The sequence below is a fragment of the Fundulus heteroclitus genome, unplaced genomic scaffold (assembly GCF_011125445.2).
Source record: "Fundulus heteroclitus isolate FHET01 unplaced genomic scaffold, MU-UCD_Fhet_4.1 scaffold_279, whole genome shotgun sequence".
NCBI classification, from domain to species: Eukaryota; Metazoa; Chordata; class Actinopteri; order Cyprinodontiformes; family Fundulidae; genus Fundulus; species Fundulus heteroclitus.
In genome coordinates this window covers 17,690-36,076 of record NW_023396688.1, presented here as the reverse complement: position 1 = coordinate 36,076, position 18,387 = coordinate 17,690, and the positions used below count along the sequence as shown (strand labels likewise).

The following is an 18,387-nucleotide window of genomic DNA, read 5'->3' as shown; positions in this document are numbered from 1 at the left end:
TCTGTGCTACACCATTACAATAACTCAGTTTATTTTATGTATACTAATAGTTTACTATCTGCACTTTTTCTGGCATGTACTTTCACATTGCAACTATGTGTCCTCCATACAAATGAATAATCTGCCAAAAGTACCCAGAACGGCATGCTTCAGAGTGAGGAGCATCACTGATAGAAACCAACAATAACAGTGAGAATTATTGTCTCATAAAACTGCTGGCATATAAGTGCCAAATAATTAAACATGACAAAATAATGAATATATTCCAATTATAATATAGTAGCAGCCTCCATTCAAACTGGGGATAAATACACAGACTTGGGTATGTTGTGGCTCATAGGGTTCCAATAAGGCAAATTTTTTTGGATTAAAAGTACCTTTTGAAAATAAACTTTAAGCGAGTATTAAACATACTTTTCACTAAGGCCACGTTTATTTATTAAAAAATGTTTTTTTTTTCTTTTTTCGTGTAATATTATAATCTTACATGTCATGTTTTCATTGTACGCAAGCAAAAACATCATTGTTATTAACAAAAGAAGAGCTTTAAAACATCAGTCTCTGAGTAATTAATGTAATGCGTTTACCTTAGTGAATTGGGTTACAGAAACAAGTGGACTCTTTGATAATATTCAAATTTATTAAATATGACTGTATTTTATCTTCCCTTTAACTTTTTTGTCTAGTCAAGTCTTTATTTATGTCTGAAATGGAAGCACAACATATAAACAGAAAATTCAAAAGTAGCTCTATGAAAAGTTAAGGTTTGTGTACTGCAGTCCAAATAATTTTGACCAACTCCTGCCTTAAATGTTTTTGACAGTATACCATTGTGACAAAAACAGCCTAGCATTTAGAAACCCTTACTCAGTTTTGTGTAAAACTATGTGTGAGATCTATTTGTGTTGTCCAGCAGAGTTAGAAGATGTATTTGGAATTAATTTTTACCAAGCTTATAATAAAAGACATGCAGGACAAAATCCATGTATTTGGATTGAAATGTTTGCATTGATACTTTTAACAGATTCATTGCCTCACTCTGTCTAAATCTAACTTTGCACATGCACCATGTCTAAGTGCAGGAAAAGTGTATAATCTCTAACATTTTTATTGTTGTATTATTATGGTTTTAACATAGGTCTTTTCTTCCTACTAATTTCAAACATTCTCAGAAAGAAGACTAAGTTAGCACACCAAGTGAACACGTTTCAAGTTAGTAGCTCCAAATAAAATAAAGTCCAGATACAGACCAGTCAGATTCATTTCACTGCATGCATTTACAACAAACATAATTCACACATAACCAACTCAAACTATAAATTGCATATAAGCGCACAGTGTCATATTAAGTGAGCTTTTAGTTGGGTCATAATGCAGACAGGACCTCAAATGCCACAGTATGAGAAAATAAGGAGTTTAATAATTTTTCTACACAAACTTATAGCAGGCAGAAATAACAAAATTCAGGAGGTGAAACTGAGAATCAGGAAACTGGAAATCGTACCAAGTAACAACAAGAAACCAGCAGAGAGTAAAGGGAACCAGGAAGAATATTCACAGAGTGAAAATCAGGGATAAGAAGAGCTAATAAAGAGGGAACAGCTCAAACAGAGCCAAGGGAGAGAAATCAGGAGAATAAGAAACAGCTTAAACGAATAAGAACCAAGGGGCAAAGGAGAGGAGTTAAATGACTAGAAAAACACTATTTTCACCAACAATATGGACATAGAATGAACTAAAGCCAAATCCACTAAGTTATCCACAAAAAGACAATTCAAATGACAGCACTAGAGACACCACCACTTAAGGATAATTAACTAAAGAAAGCACAATCCAGGAAACATAGCAACCAGTCAAAATACACACACAAGAGTAAATCAAAGCACAAACCCCTGGAGATCATAACACAGTCCATCAAAAATAAGGAGCAACTAAAAAAAGCGTTTTCCAATCATGGGTACAATATCAATTCGCAATAGCATGTTTAAGTAAGGTCTTTTAAATAAATGTCAAACTCTGACATTGCTCCCTTTAAAATATTTTGGGAAAGTTACCAATATTATCTTATCTAAAATGAAATATTCAGAAAGTTTAGGAAATAATTTAAATTGCAATACATTGTCAAAATAAATACTTTTTTTCTATAGATTCTATAATGCTTATGGAAATGTAATTACCGCATAAAATATTACTAATTTTGATATCTTTTAAGAAAAAGAAAACTAACAATTGTTTATTTGTGTTACTTCCACTGAAGCAGTAGTTAGTTACTATCAATCAAGCACTATTCTAAGTTAAAATTACAAAAGGTAATGTCTCAGTTTTAAGTGTGACTGTACATCGGGTGAGTGGAGGCCTAGTGGTTAGAGCAATGCACTTACGCTCTGAGAAGGTATTAAGTACCCGGTTCGATCCCCACAGCCTGAACTCTGCGTCCCCAAGCAAGACCCTTAACCCCAGATTGCTTCCCAGGCGCCGCACAATGACAGCCCACTGCTCCCCAAGGGGGTGGGTGTTATAAAATGAAGAACTTTTATCATAGGTGCCTGGAGTACAACATCTTGGTATCCAGGATATAAGAGCAGGTGGACCAAGAGCAGGTGAGAGCACCACTATGCTCTCACAAGTTAAGAGACTTGCTCATTGAGAGAAATGAAAGCAAACTCATTCAAAATGAAGAATTTAATCAGCAAAACAAAGAAATCACAACAAACAAAATATATTATTTTAAAGAACAACAAAAGCTACTTTCAAATGTAGACATGATACCAACCCTGTGGTACAATAAAGAATACCATTTAGCCATTGCAGATCTTTCTGTTATATGTTACAAACACACCACTAGTACTGCCTGTTTGCACACTCTAGTTTCTCAGGGAATGTCCTGCTGGACACCCATCTATGCAGATTGCACAGTTATGTAATTCGAAGGTTTAAAATTATTGCACAGTATTTCCTGGCGGCATGAATGTATCATCAATGGAGTGTTCGAGTGACTAATTCATGCAACAACACAGTAATGTATATCATTCATAAAGAGACTGCAATTTAACTTTTTGAATTTGGATGCAAGTCTTATCACACCCTAACCACTATTTGCACGCTTTAAGCTTTTCAGGAAGTGTTGTTGTTCAGAACAATCTACTGGTTTCACAAAAAACAAGGTGTGGAAATATGTCTGTTGTGTCTGTGTGTTGGATGTCATCTGTGTGCATACTGAGCTCAATGGTGGGGTGCCTGGGGAATCTTAAGGCGTCCCTGAAAATGGCAATTCCCCCCTATACCCCTCTCCTGAGTATAGTATCCTTGATGATTATATATTCGTATTTTGTGGTTTGTTGTTTATCTGAACCAAAGTCAAATAAAATCCTAGTTTTCATGTCTGTTCTTTGTGCTTTCATACCTGTCAAACTTAACATGGATCTACAGCACACATTTGGTAGAAAATCTGATCATGGAATTTGATTGGTTGGATTACAGACTGTGCATGCCAGGCTCTAGTTACAAGCCACTGGGAAGAGTGAACAAAATCGAATGCTTTATTATACCTATGCGCTTCACCATAACCTGATAAAGAGTAAAAAGTAAAGAAGGCAAAAATATATTTGCTCACACACAAGGATGGACTGGCAGTCCAGGGCTGTCAGCCTGCCGTGTTCATTACTGAAACGTGGCTACAATAAAGGGACAGCTCATTTGAGGGCAGCTCCAGAGCGAAGAGGATAGCCTGGTGCGTGTTTGCGCACAGTGAGATGTGGCATAACTCAGGCTGAAGTTAGCAGTCAAACATGAATCCTGACCCAGAATGGGCTGATTGTGAGCTATGGCTAATCACTTATAGAAAATATATAAAACAATGTCTTGATGCTTACATAATTATGATAAAAACTGTTATTAAAATAATCCAAGAAATTAGGTGGAGGTTTATTCTACTAAGCATCAGTAGAGCCCTCTGAGGAACAGAGAGTAGAGGGACTTTCACCTTATATACAGGAATACTAACAAGCTCTGGCTATGATACACTAAAGAAACGTTCTCTGGGAGCTTCTTGCTGGGTTCGCATCAAGATGTGAAACTTTTAAGGTTGTTGGTTTGGTTACAATCAAAGCATTTATTCATGGAGCAGCTAAAATTATTAAAAGGTAATTTAGATCACCACACCACTTTTCAGTCCAGCAGCTGGTCCAATTATCTGCTGACAAAAAAACATTTATTTTCTTTTGCATTAAACTGGTTAAATATAGCCCATCTACATATTAAGTACATAGTAAGTAAAAGTGAGCCTCCCTCTTCTCGACCAATTTTTCTGTGCCAATTCAAAACATAAAGCTCTGGGTTGTTTAAAAGTGCAGTGATATGAAAAAATTAACCATAGCAATTGATCACAAATGTACTATTAATTAATTCTTTATTTTTTCTGAACAATGTATGCAATATATGATTTTACTGTAAATAAACTAATTAAACAAAGATACAGTTGGATTAAAAAATTATAAATAAATTATACAGTATTAGTAACTGAAATATTAATATTGATTACTAGACAAAAGATGATGGTTCAGGATGATGTTCAATGCTATATTTTCTACTCTGGTAAAGAGGTTTTCTGTGGTTAGTTTGAGCTTTCGTTTGATGTTTGTTGAACCATTAAAAGCAGTTCTGCAGTCAATAGCATGCATTTCACAATTTTTACCCACTATAGTATGGGATCAGTAAACCCTTCGTATCTATTTTACTATTTGTTGCGTCAAATTTCATTGGTATCCTCTATTAAAATTCTGAGCCCCCTGTGCCGCCCCTCATTCAACATTCTCTGGTGCCGCCACTGTGCGAGTGTCTGTCTAATCAAATTCCTCAATGGTAACACATAGTGACAATAAAGTTTCTTGATTCTTAGTGATCATTTAAAGTTTAAGATGTGCAGGATGACTAGAAACAAATTAAAACAAAAGTTCTTACTTATTAAAAGTTTTTAAAAACACATGCATGACTTGTCTACTGTGAAGATATAAACTCAAACAAAACAGACAATAACCTTACCAGCATGGGAAACTGAATCCATTCATCACAGATAACATACAGCATACCAAATACCGTCATCCAATGCATCAAGGTGAATAAAAAAACGTAACAAAATATGTTTGAAGACCAAAGCAAAGACCCATACAAAAATCTGAAATGCACCTCCAATATTCCTTTACCCCAGACCTTCAGACGCAACAATTTTGTTGCGTTAAAACTATCTGGAGTACAATGAATCTTCCCAACATTACATAAAAAAAAAGATATTCTGAAAAAAAATTTTAACAGCAATAATGAAGCTCTTAGAAAGTTTAAGCTGGCGTAATCAGCAATAACAGTGTCGACGTTAACAACAGAAGTGCCACCATGAAATACTTTCAGTCTTAAAACTTTAAACCAGGGGGTGTCAAGCTCCGGTCCTCGAGGGCCGGTGTCCTGAAACTTTTAGAGGTTCCCTGGTACCACACACCTGAATCAAATGGCCCAATTAGCTCCTCAGTATGCAGTCAGGTTCTTCAGAGTCCTGCTAATTACCTGATTATTTGACTCAGGCATGTCGGACCAGGGACACATCTAAAAGTTGCAGGACACCGGCCATTGAGGACTGGACGTTGACACCTGTGGTTTAAACTGTAAGATTGCCACAATATAATTAACTGTATTGAAAAATAACATTGCATATATCTATACTTAACAAAGAAGCAGAAGGACTCCATATAATTGGGGGAAAGATATGCATATATGTACACATATATACACATATGTCACAATAAAACCAAATTGTCCTAGCCAAAAACTCCCCTAATTTCTAAAAATCCATTGAGGACATTGATCAATCACCAAAATAACTTGTGCTTCAAGACACAGTACAGAGATGGAAAAAGACACAAACAAAACTACACAGAAAAAACAATAATTCATGAAAAGGACAGATAAAAAGGTGAGTAGATATGAGTTGGAAACAGAGGATTGCAAAGATAAATATTTTTCCAAAAAGGACTAGTTTCCTACCTCTGGAGAAGCATCACTGTCTCCAAACATATCAGCAAACTCTGTAGGACTTTTCTTCAGAGTCTGGTCAGCAGGCAGCGTGTTGTCATTATAAGATGATACAAACTTAAAGTCACTGGTTCTGTCAGGTAGGCGTCATAATTGTAAGCGCTGCGTAAAGTTCCTGTGCCGTCAACATCTGCATAATTAGGAGGGAGATAAGCTCCGGGGATGGCTACTGCTCCATCAAACAACAGTCTAGGCTTTCTCCTGCGACAAAACCTCACACCCAGGATGATGATGATGAAGGTCAGAAAGAAGGTGGACACAGAAACCAGCGCAATGATCAGATAGGAGGTCAGCTTGGAGTTCTTCTCATCATAAGAAATGTCTTTCAGTTCTGGCACCTCAGCCAAGTTATCAGAAATAAGTAAATACATGGCACAGGTGGCAGACAGAGAGGGCTGTCCGTTATCTTTCACTGCAACAATCAGGTTCTGTTTCATGCTATCAGATTCTGAAATGTCCCGCTGTGTCCTGATCTCTCCGCTGTGCAGACCAATAGTGAAAAGTCCAGGATCTGTGGCTTTGACTATATGATAGGACAGCCAGGCGTTCTGTCCAGAGTCTGCGTCCACCGCGATCACTTTGGACACCAGAGAGCCTCCGTGTGCAGCTTTGGGGACCAGCTCGGTCATGAAGGAGCTGCCCTCCGGGGCGGGGTACAGTATCTGAGGAGAGTTGTCATTCACATCCGATATGAACACACTGACGGTAACGTTGCTGCTGAGTGGAGGAGAACCGTTGTCTCTGGCCATGACGTGGACTTTAAAACTCCTGAACTGTTCATAATCAAATGACCTCACAGCGTGGATCACCCCCGTGTCTCCGTTAACAGATAGATAGGAGGACACCGAGGCTCCGTTCACCTCACCAGGTAACAGAGAATAAATCACTGTACCGTTTTGTCTCCAGTCGGGGTCTCGAGCAGAAACGGAGCATAAAGTGGAGCCAGGTTTGTTATTTTCACTCACATATGCGCTGTAGGACTGTTCCTCAAACACAGGTGGGTTGTCATTGATGTCAGCTACAGATAACTGAACAGTTTTAGAGGAGGACAGAGGTGGAGAGCCCTCATCAGTGGCAGTGATTGTAATATTGTAATCAGACACTAGTTCACGGTCCAGCTGTCCTGTGGTCACCAGAGAATAATAGTTTTTAATAGAAGGAACCAACTTAAATGGCATATTTTGCTGGATGGAGCACCACACCTGTCTGTTATTTCCTGAGTCTCTGTCCTGCACATTAATGATGCCCACCTCTGTACCGGCTGGGGTGTCTTCTGGTATGGGATTGGTCAGGGATTTCAGACTGACTACAGGGGTGTTGTCATTAATATCAGTGATAGAAATAATGACCTGAGCATAAGATGACAGCCCCAGACCATCTTTTGCTTTAACGCGTATTTCATATGATGTTGTAACTTCATAGTCTACAGCACCAGTTACACGTATTTCTCCAACTTTATGGTCAATACTGAATTTCTTTCTCACATCTTCATCAACATGACCAAAATCATAAGTAACATCTCCATTCACTCCCTCATCTGCATCAGTTGCGCTCACTGTGAGCACTACAGTGTCTAAAGGAGAGGTTTCAGGCAGACTGGCTTCATATACGGCCTGGCTGAACACTGGGGCGTTATCATTAGCATCCAGCACAGTTACATGTATGATCACTGTACCTGATCTCCGAGGAGATCCGCCATCTATAGCTGTGAGCAGTAAATTAATTTCTTTCTGATTTTCGCGATCAATCTCTTTATCTAAAACAAGCTCCACAGTGTTTCCATTAGCAGCCAAAATGAAATTGTCGTTCTTTTCAAGGCTATACTGCTGGACTGCGTTTTGTCCTACATCCGCATCGTGCGCCTCGTCGATCGCAAAGCGAGCTCCCTTCACGGACGACTCCTGAATTTCTAAACTGATCATTTTTTCGTTGAACTCCGGAGAGTTATCATTAATATCTTGAATATGAAGAGTGATCCGATGCAGCTCTAGAGGATTTTCCAGAACGAGCTCCTGTTTTAAGATGCACGAAGCCTTTCTGCCACAAAGCCCCTCCCGATCAATCCTCTCGGCCACAATCAGCTCTCCCTGCGCCAGGTTTATGTCACAGTAACGCTTATCGCTCTCCTCGGTGTCAATGCGGGCTCTTCTGGTGGACAGCGCACCTGTCTGCAGCCCCAGATCCTTGGCGATATTTCCAATTACTGATCCCCGTTTCATTTCCTCCGGGAAAGAGTAGCTCATGTCTCCATGCGCGTCATGAATCCAAAATATACACAAAGAAAATCCCCACGAGAGAACAACGGTGAATTTAGAAGTCATTATTAATGGTGAATTTCAGTCAGAGTGAAGAATGAATAATAAAATCAACAGGAAGGAGCAGCAGCAGCTCTACAACTCCGTGATTTTCGTCCTCGACAAGGCAGGATATTTAGGTTGAGTACGCGCAAAAGGAGAGAGGAATCCAAATATCTTAAGCCTGTTATATAGCGCCACCGTGGGGTCAAGTTCAAGAAAAAAACAGATGGTAGTTGTTTTAAAAAAAGGTTGATATAAATAATTTTCTTTAAAAGAGAACATAGCCTTCTGTTAATATTTAAAGACTCAGTTACACAAGGATTAAAGCATTTCAAGTTTGGCATACAAAGTAGAAAATGCTGATATTTATTTATCATCAACATCGATGGATTTTTGTGACATATTCAAATAATATTTTACTGTCTATTCTTTGGAAGCTGCTGGGCTCTTAAGAATAAAATGTGATTTAGACTTGATTGTTTTCATACCGCCCACCAAGTCCTTCATGGTTAGCCATTAACATTTTACTAATTTTCAATGGTCATTTTTGTTCATGATATTTCGCGTTACACTTTTGTAGATAACAATATAGTTTTCCCCATTATTTATTTTTTTATTAGATTTGTTTCAGGCTACCTTTACAATACATTGGACTTACATTTTAATTCCTACCTACTTATATTTCAAAGGTAAGGGGATGTTTTTCTCTTCACCTACCTCTATATAAATGTCTCAATTATTATACAGAGAAAAGCCTAAGAACAAAAAGAGGTGATTTAACTCAATGTAGTAAGTTCCACTATGACAAAAATACAATACTTTGCATGGCATTCGTTAAATTGAAATAATCATTTATCGTTTAATTAAAGTCCTACATTTCAGCTCTAAAGTTAAACTGTTTTGCAAATAAACTTTCAGCAGAACGGCTGGGGTAAATATGTAACCTAAATCATGACAAGAAAATTAAGACTTAGATTAGCAGTAACTTCGTTTTACGGAAATACGTCAAAACATATTATCGAAAACATAAAAAAGAAAATATTTATTATCTGGTTTTGTGTTACATTGAAAATCATAATTTGTTTTCAATATGCTACTTGATGAACATTAAATAGTTGCAAAAGTTTGATGGACTATCAAGAGAAAACTAGAGTAATTTAATGTCTTTATATAATGACTTTGTACAGATGTAGTATATAATATCCACCTTGTCAAGAAAAATGATAAGAACTAGACCCTGATAACATACTTAACCGTATAATTATCAGAACAAAGTAAATGTATAAGCAGCGAAAGTTACTGTAATAACCTTACATAACAGGATAGACAAAACTTTTAAATAAATAATATGAACTTACGGTTGACTGCAAACACACACAAAGACTTAATTAGTGACTTAAACAACTGAAAAAAAATCAGTACTGCTCTGTCACACTTCTCCCAGCCTAATTACTGTGATGCACTGCTACTCTGGAAAGTCCAACAACCATTAGGCCCCTAAATGGCTGCCAATGACTAGTTTGGCAGGTAGGCCACATTAATGGTGCAAAGAAGATGAAAATGCACAGACAGTAAAGCTGCTAGTCTTTTCTACAGTAGTTTAATCAATCATTTCATGTGTCTGTCATCCAATTTATTAAAGCTTAATATATAATCCACTACTCTAGAGAGAGGATGTCAATCTGTGCTACACCTTTACAAAAACTCAGTATATTTTATCATGTATTATCTGTAATTTCTCTGGCATGTACTTTCACATTGCAATGAATTGTCCTCCATCCAAATTAATAATCTGCCAAAAGTACCCAGAACGGCATAATTCAGAGTCAAGAGCATCCCTGATAGAAACCAACAATAACAGTGAGAACTATTATCTCATAAAACTGCTGGCAAATGAGGGCCAAATAATTAAACATGACAAAATAATTCATATTTTAGAATTATAATATAGTAACAGCCTCCATTAAAACTGGGGTAAATATGTATAATCACCATGTCCCAAATAAGGAAGTAGAGAAATAATCACAAAGCAAAGCTTGAAATTACACATGGCACACATAAAACTATAAGGCTGGTGTGATATTAGACATTAAGGCAGAAAAAAGTAAATGTTGCAGGTTTATGGTTGTTCATTTTAACTCAAACTTATATTTAGTGATTTAACATATGTGATGTTTTAAAATAAATGTCAAAAAACATGCTAATGAAAAACGTAATGTCTAAACATGTAATATTGACATATAGATGGAGTGGGTAAGCATAGAGCATAGTGGGCAAGAGCACTTGATAATAAGAAAGAGAGCAATCTAGAAAAAGCAGAGGATATTTGAGTATAATTTTAAGGTAACAGCATGGTAAAGTCATATTTTTCCAGTTAATATGTTTTCTGAAAGTCATGAAAAATATGTAAAGGTTTAAAAAAAAATATGTTCAAAATGAGCAGATACCTTTCATATTTAGAAAAAGATTACCGAGGGAGGCCTAAAAGTAAGGAAGAAATAAAATGCATTAGCCTGAAGTTGACACATTAAATATAAATGAACAAAAGGAAGAATAAAGAAGAAAATAACAAAATATAAAAGTAAAACAAATGCCAAGAAATGAAACCTAAGGAATATGCAATGTTGTTTGAAATGTAAATACAAACTATAATTAAATAATCAAAATAAAAAAGAATACATGAAAAGTAAAAGCTAAAATAATCCATGAAGTTTGTACACCAGCTTATTCTTGCAGGGTCATGGTGAGCTGTCTACAACAGTAATTTGGTGAAAGGAGGAGTACACCCTGGACAGTTTACGAGAAATCACAGAGCAAGACAACGAAAACCTGGAAAAAAAACTATGAACACACGCAAAGCATTGTATGAAAGATACCTATTAAGCTATCCACCATATATTTGGACTGTTAAAATAACTCAGAGGAGTCTGGAAAATAAATACTCCAGAAGAACATGCATGCAAACCAGCCAAAGCCAAGACATTAACCCAAGACTTGCTGTAAGAAAGTGCTAATAACTCTTCCACCATGAAATAATGTCATAAATACATAAAAAATAAATAAATCTGTGAAAATGCTAAAGAGTGACATCATACCTCTGAGCATCCATCCAGTTCTCCAAATGCTTCAACAAAATCACTTAAACTCTTCTTCAGAGTCTGGTCAGCAGGCAGTGTGTTGTCGTTGTAAGATGATACAAACTTAAAGTCACTGGTTCTAGATCCCGTCGTCAGGTAGGCGTCATAATTGTAAGCGCTGCGTAAAGTTCCTGTGCCGTCAACATCTGCGTAATTAGGAGGGAGATAAGCTCCGGGGATGGCTACTGCTCCATCAAACAACAGTCTGGGCTTTCTCCTGCGACAAAACCTCACACCCAGGATGATGATGATGAAGGTCAGAAAGAAGGTGGACACAGAAACCAGTGCAATGATCAGATAGGAGGTCAGCTTGGAGTTCTTCTCATCATAAGAAATGTCTTTCAGTTCTGGCACCTCAGCCAAGTTATCAGAAATAAGTAAATACATGGCACAGGTGGCAGACAGAGAGGGCTGTCCGTTATCTTTCACTGCAACAATCAGGTTCTGTTTCATGCTGTCAGATTCTGAAATGTCCCGCTGTGTTCTGATCTCTCCGCTGTGCAGACCAATAGTGAAAAGTCCAGGATCTGTGGCTTTGACTATATGATAGGACAGCCAGGCATTCTGTCCAGAGTCTGCGTCCACCGCGATCACTTTGGACACCAGAGAGCCTCCGTGTGCAGCTTTGGGGACCAGCTCGGTCATGAAGGAGCTGCCCTCCGGGGCGGGGTACAGTATCTGAGGAGAGTTGTCATTCACATCCGATATGAACACACTGACGGTCACGTTGCTGCTGAGTGGAGGAGAACCGTTGTCTCTGGCCATGACGTGGACTTTAAAACTCCTGAACTGTTCATAATCAAACGACCTCACAGCGTGGATCACCCCCGTGTCTCCGTTAACAGATAGATAGGAGGACACCGAGGCACCGTTCACCTCACCAGGTAACAGAGAATAAATCACTGTACCGTTTTGTCTCCAGTCGGGGTCTCGAGCAGAAACGGAGCATAAAGTGGAGCCAGGTTTGTTATTTTCACTCACATATGCGCTGTAGGACTGTTCCTCAAACACAGGTGGGTTGTCGTTGATGTCAGCTACAGATAACTGAACAGTTTTAGATGAGGACAGAGGTGGAGAGCCCTCGTCAGTGGCAGTGATTGTAATGTTGTAATCAGACACTAGTTCACGGTCCAGCTGTCCTGTGGTCACCAGAGAATAATAGTTTTTAATAGAGGGAACCAACTTAAAAGGGACGTTTTGCTGGACGGAGCAGCGCACCTGTCTGTTATTTCCTGAGTCTCTGTCCTGCACATTAATGATGCCCACCTTTGTACCAGCAGGGGTGTCTTCTGGTATGGGATTGGTCAGGGATTTCAGACTGACTACAGGGGTGTTGTCATTAATATCAGTTATAGAAATAATGACCTTTGCATAAGATGACAGCCCAAGACCATCTTTTGCTTTAACGCGTATTTCATATGATGTTGTAACTTCATAGTCTGCAGCTCCAGTTACACGTATTTCCCCACTTTTACTATCAATACTGAATAGTTTCATCACTTCATCATCAACATGTCCAAAATCATAAGTAACATCTCCATTCACTCCCTCATCTGCATCAGTTGCGCTCACTGTGAGCACTACAGTGTCTAAAGGAGAGTTTTCAGGCAGACTGGCTTCATAGACGGCCTGGCTGAACACTGGGGCGTTATCATTAGCATCCAGCACAGTTACATGTATGATCACTGTACCTGATCTCCGAGGAGATCCGCCATCTATAGCTGTGAGCAGCAGGTTAATTTCTTTCTGCTTTTCACGATCAATTGCTTTATCTAAAACAAGCTCCACAGTGTTTCCATTAGCAGCCAGAATGAAATTGTCGTTCTTTTCAAGGCTGTACTGCTGAACTGCGTTTTGTCCTACATCTGCGTCGTGTGCCTCCTCGATCACAAAGCGAGCTCCTTTGCCTGCCAACTCATGAATTTCTAGATATATTTTTTTATCTTTAAACACTGGGAAGTTATCGTTAATATCTTGAATATGCAGGCTGATCCGATGCAGCTCCAGAGGATCCTCTAGAACGAGCTCCTGTTTTAAGATGCACGAAGCCTTTTTGGCACAAAGCCCCTCCCGATCAATCCTCTCGGCCACAATCAGCTCTCCCTGCGCCAGGTTTATGTCACAGTAACGCTTATCGCTCTCCTCGGTGTCAATGCGGGCTCTTCTGGTGGACAGCGCACCTGTCTGCAGCCCCAGATCCTTGGCGATATTTCCAATAACGGATCCCCGTTTCATTTCCTCCGGAAAAGAATAGCTCATGTCTCCATGCGCGACGTGCAGCAGACAAAAAGAGACGCAGCTCCACGAAAGGAAAATCTTCAAATCCATTCTCAATTTTTTATGCTAAATGGGTTCTGGTAGTAGTTAACTTAAGGTGACCGAATGACTATAAACGAAAAAACGCTTTGACTCAGCGGGTCCTCTCATTTATATATAGCCGCTTTAACGCGCATTCGCAGTTGGTTCACAAAGGAGGGACGGGTGATATTTTTTTTAGGCTGGTACATAGCGACATCTTGAGTTCAGCTGAACAACATTCCTTCTTTTAAAATATAAAAACATCTTATTGAATTTCTATTAAAAAAAATAAACACTATCAGCAACTAAGATCATCCTAAATTAATTAATCAGGAAATCTTGTTTAATAAGTCATTAAAACTGTGTTGCCTTTGACCCATTGTTCCTTTGAGAGCCTCAATTATGAACCCATCTTCTTAACTAAATATGTCAGCATGGCCTTAAAGTGGCTGTGGGCCTTAATATAAGCTGGATGTATTCTCACTTCTGAAACAGTTGAACATTACTAAGAACCATCTGGTAGCTTGGTAGCTCCAGGCTACCAGCTACCAGCCACCTGCTTTTCCCACTAGGTCTGCGCCAGGCTGTTAGCCCCGACCACCAAACCAAAGTTATCATTAAAATTCCTTCATGATGCCTCCCAAGAAGAACACATGGAAGGAGGGGTTAGAAGGGGTAAAGATCTCACTAAACTACATGACTGAAGAAATTGCTACAGCAGAAACTGATACTAGGCATGATGGAGGAAACCAAAGATCTCAAAAGACAATATATGAAGAAGGATAAGAATATATTGGAATGCCATGTGGCAGACTTAGAGCAATATTCCCACATGAACAACGTTGTGGTCAGTGGCTTGGAGACAAAGCCCTGCTCATATGCAAGATCAGTACAGAGCCATACCTGGAGCCCATTAAGCAGCAGGTAACTTCATTTCTCAGCAACAAATGAACCTTAATCAATAAAAAAGGATATTGAGGCTGTTCATCCCCTCCCGTGGAGAAACAAGGAGGATAAACCAGACATAGGAATTTGATTTACAAATAGAAAGTACTCCGCTGTTAAACAAGGTCGCAACTGAAATGATCTGATGTTTATGTGAATGAGCATTTGACAAAGGAGAACAGAGATATTGCAAGACAAACACGCATTCTAAAAAATAAAATAAAATTCAGGCAACATGGACATGAACTGTAAAATCTGTATCTAGCTGAATTGATCACCAGAGCAGGCTAGAGTGCTGATCATAAAAACAACATTGAAGAGCTGAAGCAGTGCCAAGACCAGAGTGGCGTCCTCAAGATAATAAGTTGACTTTAGATGACTAATCCTGCATTTCTACATAGTGCAAAGTCTGTACTAGGCCATGCAAGAAAAAAATACTCTTTTTGACTCTGATAACAACTTTTTCAACCATCTACTTCATACATGCAGCAACTACACTGAAGAACAATTTATATCAAATGTAAAGTTTAACCGTGGTCTATCTATTATTCATATAAATAGCAGGAGCTACACACTAATTTGCAAGGCATTAAAGATTATTTAGATCACTTCTCTAACCCATTCAACATAATTGCAATTTCTGAAACTTGATTCAGTACTTTAAAAGGGATTGGTCACAAGTTAGTTGGTTACCAATTACATTGCATGAATAGGAGAGGGGTGAGAAGGGAGTGGATGCGGCTCTATATATCATAAATAATTTACAGCATAAGGTAATAAGCAGCTTGTCAACTGCTGATGAAGACTTATTGTAGTGTATAACAGTGGAGATTCACATGGAAAAAATGTAGGACTCCAGGATAAAGCATTGAGTTATTAAAAATAATGTAGAGGAATTATTTTCCAGCAAAAGCCACAAGATAATATACATATATGATATACATATGCGCTGTAGGGGACTTCAATATGTGGGGACTTCAATATAAATTTACTTTACTGGCTCGGGCATCTGGTTGGGATGCCTCCTGGACGCCTCCCTGGTGGGGTGTTCGGGGCACGTCCCACCGGGAGGAGACACAGAGGAAGGCCCAGGACACTCTGAAGGGTCTATGTTTCTTAGCTGGCCAGGGAACGCCTTTGGGTTCCCCTGGAGGAGCTGGCCCAAATGGCTGGGGAGAGGAAGTATGGTCCTTCCTATTAAGGCTGCTAGACCCCACGACCCGACCCCGGATAAGCGGAACAAGATGAGTGGATGGATGGATAAATTATCCAAATCAACTCAGTTCAACTGATTAATTCATTAACACAATGTATAGCTTGAGTTTGTTCTCCTTAATTACAAAACCAAGCAGGAAAATAATGCACAGTGCCTCCTTAATAGATAACATATTTACTAATTAAATGGAAAGCAGTTTGCTGAGAGGGATGCTCATGAGCGATATCACTGACCACCTGCCTGTATTAGTGATTAATGATTGTGGGTGTGGAAAAGAAAATGATGATTATATAATTAGATATAGGACAATTAGATCAGGGGAATCAATAACTGCATTTAATAATGACTTACTGAAACAAAACTTGTGTAATCTTTACCAAGAAAAATACATAAATTTAGCTTACGATGTATTATGAATACATTCAAGACATTATACAAACTGCCCTCTTCAAGAAATAAATATGAGGCAAAAACAAACCCACACAAGCAACCCGTTGATCACAAAAGAAATCCAAAATGCCCGTAAAAAACACTCTTTACAAACAGTTCTTAAAATAAAGGACAATAGAGGTTGAATGTAATTATAAAAGCTATAAAATAAGATTATGTTATAAGGACTTATAAAAATTAAAAAACAAAACAAAATGACGTTATTGGAGAATCAGAAAAGTGACATACAAGTTCAAGTTAACGTAGACAATGTTGATATAGAGAGAGTTAATCAAATAGAAGTTTTGGGTGTTGTGTTGGATCGCAAGATTTGTTGGAAACCTCAAATAACCTACGTAAAATCTAAACTTGCAAAGAGCTATTGGGAAGTTGAGGCACCTCTTAAATTATAAATCACTGTCAAAACTTTACTTCTCACTGGTACTCCAATATATGGCCTATTGTGCAGAGATTTGTGGGAGGACATAAAAGTAATCTACAGTCTTTGTTCATTCTTCAGAAAAAAACAATCAGAATAACCAATAATGCAGAAAATTCAGCTCATGCAACCCCTTTGTTTTGGAATTCACATGCCATGAAACTTACTGATTTACTCAACTATGAAACTGCAACAATAACGTTCATGCCAAGGAATAAAAGGTATTATCTCCAGATAATCTGCACATATTATTCAGTGATTAGGAAGGCTGTGGTTTGAGAGGTGAACTCAATGTCAAAACTCCTTCTGTGTTCATTTTTTATCTCAAGTTGTGGAATAACATTATGGAACCAATTAGATATGAAATGTAAACAAATTTATAATATAATTAAATTCAAAAGTTCATACAAGAAACATGTCTTCAATAAATACAAGGATGAAAACAGGCTCCTATAGGTTGAATTGTATTGTTTTGTATAATAATTATATTAGTTATAAATATGTTTATGTACTTGGGTGTATATAGTCTTACACATTCATGTAGGGAATTGCTGTAATCTATTTTCCGTGATATACAATTCTGTAACAATCACTTATTGGTAAATGGAATATTTATTATAATAAAGTTAATTACCTGTATGGTATATTTCTATAATATATATTGGTGCAGTTTAATGATTGAATATTGAAGTAAAATCTATATTAAAAGTATTTTACATAGGGACATGTACTACTAAAGTAAATTATGTATGACAAAGGGGTAGGCGTAGTGTATACTTCTTCCTGCTCCATTTCAAACTGATTTCTGTACATTTATCTGTCTTGTGTTTTTTTTTTCTTTTTGTTGTTGTTCACAGTTATTGTTCAAAATAAACGTTCATTCATTCATTATGACAGATTAAGTTTGGTCTGCTACGAACACCCTGTGTGCCGATACACTTACACTCCCTGTACTTTGCAACTGAACATGGCAAAGTTATCTGACAGCTAGCAGAACCTGTGCTTTAAGGCTTTGACAGCACAGCATTTGTTCTCTAAAACAAACAGACCCTTGGAGGTGTTCTGTAATAACAAATAGATTGCATTTATAAAGCATATTTTCAGCCTTATGCAGCTTTAAAAAAATGTGGTTGACCAGCCCAGTGAATAACTAACATTTGTGAACAGCACTCAAAGTGATTTCATTCAGCTCTTGTCACAGTATGTTTACATGCCTAAGAGTTTAGGTAGTATTTTAAAATAGGGAAATTTGTTTTACCTTTCACAACATTATGCTATAGGTTCTGTATATAAATCAAAATATTTAGACGGGAACCCTGTTCAGGGAGTACCCCGCCTTTCGCCCATTGACAGCTGGAAATAGGCACCAGCACCCCTTGCAACCCCACAAGGGATAGACGTGTTAGAAAATTGATGGATGGATACCAATAAATCTCTGTTTGGTGGAACAAACTTTTAAACATTAAAACCAGACTATGGGTTCAGAAAATTTAAATCCACATGGGAAAAATTAAAGTAAAATTGTGTCTGCATAGGTTTTTGTTT

At 37.9% G+C, this 18,387-nt stretch overlaps 3 protein-coding genes and 1 pseudogene across 7 annotated transcripts in view; all 4 read right to left on the bottom strand.

The window, feature by feature from the left end:
• The window catches only part of LOC118559349 (protocadherin gamma-A12-like), a 38,790-nt gene extending 24,836 nt beyond the window's left edge, over positions 1-13,954 (bottom strand). For 2 of the 3 annotated variants that reach the window (XM_036130016.1, XM_036130017.1), the window contains exon 1: positions 11,474-13,876. In XM_036130016.1, the coding sequence (XP_035985909.1) occupies positions 11,474-13,843 (2,370 nt within the window). In that variant the 5' untranslated portion in view covers positions 13,844-13,876. Of the gene's footprint in view, positions 1-11,473 lie in introns of all 3 variants that reach the window. The other variant, XM_036130019.1, reaches the window with a different exon arrangement.
• Positions 1-18,387, bottom strand: part of LOC118559343 — a 59,573-nt pseudogene that overhangs the window by 24,836 nt on the left and 16,350 nt on the right.
• LOC118559348 (protocadherin gamma-A11-like) overlaps positions 1-18,387 on the bottom strand; it is a 52,638-nt gene that overhangs the window by 24,836 nt on the left and 9,415 nt on the right. The gene's annotated exons all lie outside the window — the stretch shown is intronic.
• The window catches only part of LOC118559350 (protocadherin beta-15-like), a 47,221-nt gene that overhangs the window by 24,836 nt on the left and 3,998 nt on the right, over positions 1-18,387 (bottom strand). The gene's annotated exons all lie outside the window — the stretch shown is intronic.